The sequence below is a fragment of the Melozone crissalis genome, unplaced genomic scaffold, assembly GCF_028551555.1.
Source record: "Melozone crissalis strain CALT ecotype California unplaced genomic scaffold, PUWL_Pcris_2 ptg000007l_1, whole genome shotgun sequence".
In the NCBI taxonomy this organism is placed as follows: domain Eukaryota; kingdom Metazoa; phylum Chordata; class Aves; order Passeriformes; family Passerellidae; genus Melozone; species Melozone crissalis.
The window spans coordinates 8,289,540-8,297,822 of NW_026535785.1; the positions used below are offsets into that span (position 1 = coordinate 8,289,540).

At 52.6% G+C, this 8,283-nt stretch overlaps 1 protein-coding gene across 1 annotated transcript; it reads right to left on the reverse strand.

Moving 5' to 3' along the window:
* Nucleotides 1-62: 62 nt before the first annotated feature.
* Nucleotides 63-1,305, reverse strand: LOC128951043 (metallothionein-1). The gene is made up of 3 exons (XM_054296200.1): nt 1,164-1,305; nt 758-823; nt 63-182 (listed from the first exon to the last, which is right to left on the reverse strand). Exons 1-3 carry the CDS (start codon nt 1,192-1,194, stop codon nt 88-90), a joined length of 192 nt encoding a protein of 63 aa, XP_054152175.1. The 5' UTR covers nt 1,195-1,305; the 3' UTR covers nt 63-87.
* Between the last annotated feature and the right edge of the window lie 6,978 nt (nt 1,306-8,283).

Sequence of the window (8,283 nt, forward strand, 5' to 3'; positions counted from 1 at the left end):
AAAAAGACAACCAACATACACAATAAGGTTATTCTTCTTTGGCCCCCCCAGATGTGCATCACCCCCACATGTGCATCCAGGGGTCCCCTATTTGCAGCAGCTGCACTTGGCGGAGGGGGGCCCCTTGCAGACGCAGCCCTGTGCACACTTGGCACATCCAGCTGGGCAGCAGGAGCAGCAGCCTGTGGGAGACACAAAAAAAAAATAAAATCAAGGACATTCTCAGGAAGTCAGGCTGGGGCTTGGGAGGTCTCACTGTTTTGGAGACCTCCCATGTATTCATGTTGCTCCCTTTTAGCAGCATCCCTGCTCCTGGCAGTGTCTCCCAGGGTGTTTGTGCAGGCAGGGCTGGCACTGAGAGGCAGGGGCAGAGTGTGGTACTCCCGGGGGTTCACCAGGATTGCCCCAGTCCCTCTCTTTGAAACCCTCATGGCACACAGCTCTGCTGTGGGTGACAGCATCAGGAGCACCCAGAAGAAATCCCAGAGCTGGTTTCCTCCCCAGCATCCCCTTGTGCTGAGCCTGAGGTGCTATTGAGGGGAATGCTCAGGTTCAGGTGGTAGTGAGTGATTGTATTGCCTGGAGAGGGGGTGGGATTCACACTGTGCTCCTTTGGGGGCACAAAAACCTTATGTGAGGAATAAACTCACCACTGGCAATGCTAAGACTGATTTGATTCAGTGCATACACGGATGTGTAGTGAAAACCCTCTGAGTGTTTCTGCTCCCCGCCCCGGGGGCTCAGGGATCCCTCTTACCTTTTTTGCACGATGTACATTTGCAGTTTTTGCATTTACAGTTGTCCCCGCAGGTGCAGGTGCCGCCTAAAACAGGGAGAAAAGGAGAAAGAGAGGCTGAGAAGAGGTGGTGGGAGGGGATACCAACAACCCAGAGATCCGCGGGGAGCAGCACTGCCTGCCCTCCGAGCATCCTCTGATGCTTCAGCCTCGCTCAGAGGGGAGGTCACGGCATTCCCAGCCGCTTTCCAGCGAGACGCTCCCAGTGTGACACCGCAGTGCTGGGAGAGGGCTTCAGCTGCGGGCCCAGCCCGTACGAGAGAGAACACAGGAATGGCGGGGGAGGCCGGCGGGCGGGAGTGCCGGTGCTCCCGCCGGGATGCTGCGGCTCCCGCTGCCCCCGGGATGGAAGGAAGCGCTGCCTTACCTGTGGCACAAGGGCAATCCTGGGAGTCCATGTCTGGTGGGCTGGGTGCCGGCAGTCGGGCGCGTCGGGCGGCGGGAGGGAGCTTTGGCAGGACTCGCAGCCGCCTCCTATTTATCCTTGGGCAGCCGGGAGCGAGTGCAAAACCTCCGCCCCTGCAGCGTGCGCACGGCTCAGCCCGGCGCTGCCCCGGGCGCTGCTGATTCACGGCCGGGCGGCGCAGCGTGACCCGGGGCTCCCGGCAGAGCCGGCACGGGGGGACCACCCCTCTCTGCTGGGGTGTAGGAAGGGGTGCAGAGAACGGCCACAGCTCATCGCACAGGTGACACCTGTCTCAGGAGTGCTGCTGCACTGGGGGCTGAGGGTCTGTGCCCAGGGAGCCCCCACAGTCCAGCCCTTGATTGATTGACTGATACCAAAACCAAACTACCAATCTGATTTGGGGGATACATTAATCCAGGAAGTGCCGCCACTGCTAGGAAATCTCAGTCCCCTCCTCTCAGAGCTGGCACGGTGGGGTGATGGGGAGCTGGCACCATGAGGTGACAGGGATTCAGTCCCTGCTTGAGACCCTGTCCGCTGGTTCCTACACCCTCCCTGCAAGCAGGAGCAGCAACAAGCTGGACTGGCCTGGCCAGAGCCTGCCGTGCCCTCCCAGTGCCCCAGGACAGTGGCACCCACGTCCCCTTGGCGCCGTGCATGGCACCTCGGGGCCCTTCCCCGTCTCCTTCCCAGCTGGGTGCTCCATCCCACTCTCCTGAATTAATTTCCGTGTGTCATTAACTGGGTGTGCAGGGGAGGAGGGTGGCAGGCGAGATGCCATCACCCTGGTCAACTCCTCCAGCGGGTTTTACCCACCCACTCGGAAGCACAGCGAGGGTTTGGGGTGGAAGGCAAAGAAAAAATGATGCTTGCTGAGATTTTTGGTGTGGGGACAGTCTGCTTCATGTGCAGGAGGCACTGCCAGCTGTGGAGCATCCTTCCTCATCATTCCTGTGTTTCTGTGTGCTCCTTGGTGTCAGTGACACCCCATCCCAGCTGCCCCTTGCTCTGAGACTCCTTTTCCTTGGGGTTTTATCCCAGCTGGGTTTTGCCTGCAGTACCTGGCTGAGGCAGTTTATCCATGCTAATCCACCCAAAACAGCGGCCCAGGGAGTATTTTTACCACTCAGCTGTCTGGGCTTGTTGGGAGCTTGTTGGGTGACCTGATGGGGAGCATTGCCAGCTCCCCGACTCAGCGCCTCCTCCAGCCTCTCCAGGCCAGTGTGGGAAATCTGTATGGAAAAGCCTGAGAAAGGCAGAGCCAATGGGCCCCTTCCCCAACTTCTGTACCCTGGAGCAGCTTGGCAGTGCCCTGACATGCCAGCCCTGGGGCCATGTGAATGTCACATTGCTCTGATGCACTGGGGTGTGATGGCAGGGGACAGTGCCAGGGAGGAGGTGTGTGCCAAGAGTGTTATTGCTCCTGTGGGAGCAGGGAAACACAAACATGGGAAACACATGTGCTAATGGTCACCTGCCACCCTGGCTACAGCCCTCTGTACTGTGTTGGTGTCATGACAGAGGGGCAGCATCTCCTTGGGATCTTGCATTTGCTCTGCTCCTTGGCTGAAATAATCAGCCAAGTACTCCAATCAGCCAAGTACTGTGGTGCAGTAATATGCCAAAGGAAATGCTTCCTGCTGTGTTGTGATGGATTAATGGTAAACAGCAATATCACTGTTGTGCCTGTTGTGTCTTCCCCCACTGCCTGGCACCCTTGGCCACTAAGGCAAAAATTGGCCCTATCCCCAGCTGATGGTGGCCCAGGGATACAGGGACATGTGGCCTCTCCAAAATGGTCCCTCTCCTCTAGCATAGGGGGAGGAAGGTGGAGCCCACACGAAGGGAAGAGAACAATCTCTGCCATGAAAAGACAGGGTGCAGGAAAAGCTCTCCAGCATCTGTTCTTAGTCAGACCCCAGCTCGTTTTAGTTTCTTTCCTCTCTTTCTGCACAAAGGAAAAAAATCATCTTCCAGGTGATATAGGACTGAGAATCATTACTCTGGTAGATCTTACATTGCTCCCAGTCTATTCTGTAATTCATTTGGGACATTCTATAATTAATTTGGGATTGGACTGGAATAGTGGGTTGTCAGGCAGACACATACCAATCAGACCACCTCCAGAAGCAACCTGTGATTGGGGTGACAATGATGAGCAGGGGACACCTTCCTGCTGTTTAAACACCCCCCATGACAAGGTCTTGCCAGCCTCAGTTTGCCTTCTGGCACCTGCCCTCCATTTGCCTGGGGGGTCTCCATCATTTAAATGGGCCTAATGCTGCTCCTCAGAGCCAAGCAAAACAGGCAGGATCTCTGCACAGAATTTATTCACCAGCCCTTGCCATACCAGAGTTGTACCCCTTGGCTCTCCTGTCCCCTGCGTGGGATTCCTGGCTCTGTCCCCAGGCAATTCCCCGGAGATTGCCAGGTGGATTAACAGCAGTGAGTCAGCGTGGTGCTCCAGTGCTCCAGGAGATGATGTTCACGGGGAGGATGATGATGGCTGAGCATCACCATTGGCATTCGAGGGACAGGGATCCCTAGAAAGGAGACAAGGAAGCTGACAGCTTTCAGGACAGTGTGGCAGAGGCACCTGTTCCTGTGACACCTCAGGTGCCTCCAGCTGATTGCTGAAAGCCACAGGAAGGTGTCAGGGCTGGTGCCAGTGACTGGCAGTGACTCAGGGCTGGTGCCAGGCGGGCCAGGAGGGAGGCACAGCAGCCAGCTCCCGTGGAGGTGAGCTGGCACAGGTCTGCCCTGGCTCTCTGCTGAAGGACACGTGGCTCCAGTCACCTGTGGGCACACCAAGGTGCATAATGGACCAGCATCAGCCTCCAGCTGCCCGTGGTGCAGCCACCCAGCACATCCCCTTCTGGGGACCCTGCAGACAACTACAAGTCCCCCCTCATGGCACATATCCCCCAAAGTGCTTGCTCTGGGCTCATCATCCCCTCTGGAGCAGTTTGGTGCCCCCTCCTTCACCCAGATACAAGATCCCAGGCAGCCAGGGGGCTCAGCTGGCAAAGCACCATGGCTCAGTGGGTAAAGACTGGGCAGAGATGCAGGGGGCCATGAACCCCGTGTGGGCACAGCACCAGGACCCTGGGGGTGCCCTGGCCCTCACCATTGCCCACTGCTTGCCAGGCAGGGATGCTGATTCAGTGTACCCAGGGGTGGCCCTGACTCCACAGCAGCAGCAAGGGCAGCTCAGCTCTCCCTGCTCCAGCTGCCTCTTGGTCTCTGGGCAGGAGAGCCATGGATGGCCAGGGCTCAGCTGCCAGAGGTACAGGGAACCACAGCCCACCTGGCACCAGTCTTTTAAACCCAAATGGAGAAAATAAAAAATATTTTAGCACCCAGCACATGCAAGTGCTGAAAGCCAGCAGGAAGCTCTAGGAGCGATTGCTGCTTAGAAAGCAGGCTCAGCTTTGATCCGAATCTCAGGTTATTGTTTGCTGATGATAAACAAGTGTTTGAAACACGGGAAATAGGTGCTGACGTAGTTTTATTTTGCTGGTGCTTGCCAGCCCTTTGGCAGAGGAGGAAGAAGGTGAATCACCCGTTTTCTGCCCTGGGAAGCCATTCTCAACCACTCCCCATGTGCATAGGCAAAACCTTGGAAACATTTGGGAGTGAAACCGGATCAGTGGGGTGACCTCAGGCTGTGGAGACTTCTTTCTTTTTCCCAGAAAATTGGGAGCAAAGACTCATTCTTCTCTCAGTGGCAAACATTAGCTAAGCTCATTGTCTGTTCTCCCTCCTTGCATCTTCCTGGGAAGATGCCTGCTTCCCTGCCTGCACCTTGATTGCAGCTTTAGGAAAATACATCCCAGTGAGTGCTTCTCCAATATCAGCCATCAGCAAAGACGTGGCATGTCCCATTTTCTGGGGGAAATGCCCTTCTTGGGCACTTGCTAGCCCACATCACGTCTGTAACTGTAGGAAGGCACCTTCAGCGCGGGCCCGCTGGCGGTGGGAAGGGGACGGGCAGATTTCCATGGAGCAGGAATTGCACGGCGTGCAATCCTGGGACGCTTTCACAAGCCGGCAGCTCTCTTTGATGTGGGCTCTTTGGGAGCCGCCTTGTGACCCAGCCGGCTGCGCCAGGGCTGGGACTCCCAAGGCCGGAATTATGAGTCGGGCTCAGCTGCCGGCTCATCCTACGGCTCCAGGCAAGGGCTTGGCCCTTACTCCTTATTTCTTATCTGCAATGGAGCTATCAATATTACCTTCTCCTTGAAAAAGCAGTGTGGGGAGGGTGGGGATTTGCTAATTACTGATTTTTAGGAAGAAGGGAAAGGAAGAAATGCTGAATTGATGCCATGAACCGGGTCCAGGAGGGTGAACTGACCTTGCAAAGTTCCTGCCGGTTTTGGGGTGTGCATCCTGAGAGACCCCAGCACAAGGTGGGAGCTCCTGCCTGGCAGGACAGGCTTTTGGGGCCAGGTGATGTGTGTTGGGGCATGTCTGGAAGATGAAAGGGCCGATTCTTCTTTTGATCATGAAATTCTCATAAATGTTAATGGGAATTACTTCGAGGTCTAACGAGGGTTGAATTGCAGCCCCCAAGGGAAGGAAGGGGATGAGGACCAACCAAGCTTTGGCTGGGAAATAAAAATGCTTGAATTTACCTTGTCCCGCACCTGTGAGAGCAGAAAACCAGTGGGTCAGAGGCTGCCCAGCATCCCTGCATGCTCTTCTGGGGAAGGAGTTTGCCAGGTGTCCCCCACTTTGCCCAACACTGCTGGCAACTGCATGACAAGCTTTAAGCATCACCTTAACTCTAAGCATCATTTTAATTCACCAATCTAATGCTTTCCCAGTGTACAGTTTGGATTTTCTTTTTTTTTTTTCCTTTGGGTTTTTTTTTTCTCTTACATTTTTCCTTCCCTTTTGTGTCTTTCAGGTTCCCACAGACTTCAAACTCACCTGCTCCAACTACTCGCCGCCTCCCCTGGCTGAAACGTGACCCAAAGTTTCCAAGTATCGTTACCTTGGGCATATTTAATTATTATATTCCCCTTTAGTTGCTAATTAGAAGCCAAGAGTAGAGGGGATGAGTAATTCCCTGGGATGTCAAGTACACACTTGCCTGAGCTTGCAAAGAAAACATCGTCCCCCTCAGTATAAAGGTGTGAAATAAAAGGATGTGATATTTTCCTTGATGTCTTTAAACCCTGGTCTTGAGATCCAAAGATCCTTGTTGTCTATCTTGGGAATGATTCATGCAGCTGCTGTGCCAGATCCTGCCTCCCCCGAGAGCAGTGTAGCTGTAGAGGCAGGATCTGGCACAACTGCTCTTTACATCCCCTTCCAGAAGTGTCTCCCATCCCAGGAATGGGCTTGGTATGGGGGGGAGAAATGCTGCTCCAGCTGGGGCAGCAAACCTGGGATGGCAAAAGAGAAAAGCCCCTGCAATCAGGCTCATTCTTCATTTTAAGGAGTATTTAAGTGTGCAGATGCAATTGCTCATCCCTCCCCACTCCCTCCAGCCATTATCCCCCTCCTTGAAGGATGGGGATGGTTGTTTTTGCCAGCATTTTCCCAAACTCAATATCTGAGCTCTCCTTAGTGTTCCTCTGCCAGGCAGATAAAAGCATAGTGAATTTTTGGTTACATTTGAAGTCTTTTTAAAGAATCATCTTCTGGGTGTGTGACAGCCTTCATACCTGTTGTGCTGTCAGGTCCAGCTTCTCCATGCAACCTGCCTAGAAAGCCAGCAGCCTGTGCCAAATGTGTTTGATTATATAATCTATATCTGTATCTATATCTATATATATAACCATATCTAGATCTAATTTATTATATGATATTAAATAATATGTATTATATAAAATCATAGTGGCTTAAACAATATGATATTGAATGATTATAGTATATCAATTATAGTAAGTAGGAGCTAGAACAGAGCAAACACTGGTCACAGAGCATTGCCCTGCCAAGCCTGTGCAGAGTAGCCAGGAAGGAGGATGGTGATGATTTCTTGCTGGATTTTAAGACCTGTGTTCTAGTGAAGAAGCTGAATAATCCCTCAACTGCAGTTACGCTAATCCTGTCTGCAAAGCAGGCCCTGTCTGTGCAGCAGTGAAACCCAGAGACTTAGTGAATATTTTATGAGATTTCTCTCCTTGTAAAGGTTGCAAAAGGGAAGGACCCCTGTCCTGAGCATTGCTGTCCTGAGCATTGCTCAGGACTCAGGACTGGATGCTGTACCTTTGGATGTAAATAAATTTTATTATATTTTATTATTTTATTTATAAATATATTTAATTTAATTCTATAGATGATGGGCTTTCAAACGAAGGGAAATGAGTGTTAAAAGCCAGGATTTCAATATTAAGAGTTTCAGAGCCAGCTGATTCAAAGTGGCAGCTGTAATTTAATTGTGTTGCAGACGTGCCAAACCCAATACCATAATTAGTGATTCAAAATAATATTTACAGCTCAAATCATACATATTTAGCAAGAAGTTGAAATTTCCATCTATTTACAATTTTACCAGCTTAAAAAGGTCTGTAAGCTCAGTTTCCCCCCCATTTTCCTTGGTTGGGTTTGAAGAGCTGGCAGAGCAATGCTCAGCACTGCTGGGAGAGGAGCTGGGGATTTTGTCCGTGCCCACGGCACGGGGGTTGGAACTGGATGATCTTTAATGTCCTTTCCAAGCCAAACTATTCTAGAATTCTGCGCTTTTCCCTGAGAGGACAGCAGTGTTTGCTGGCCTAGAGCAACACCCCATTGCGTGCCTGAGTTCACGCCAGCGCTTTGCCTTTGTGCTCTGGTACCCAAACCAGCAGGAGGGAGAGGGACCCACTGCACGGTTGGCACTGACACCCACGCTCACCCCAAACAGAGCCACAGAGGGGAAAAACACCCTCCTTGAAATGCTGCACGTGATGGCTGCCTCCCTATCCACCAGTATAATGGCACATTGATAGAGGTGCCAGAGAACCTTGGTAAAAACAATCTAAAGAAGAGGAAAAGGAGGTCGTCACATTCAGTATGGCAGGATCCCTGCTTGAGTGCTGCTTTTTAGAGCCCTCCTTGGCATGCAGGGCAGGGACGCCGCTGCCGGCCAGAG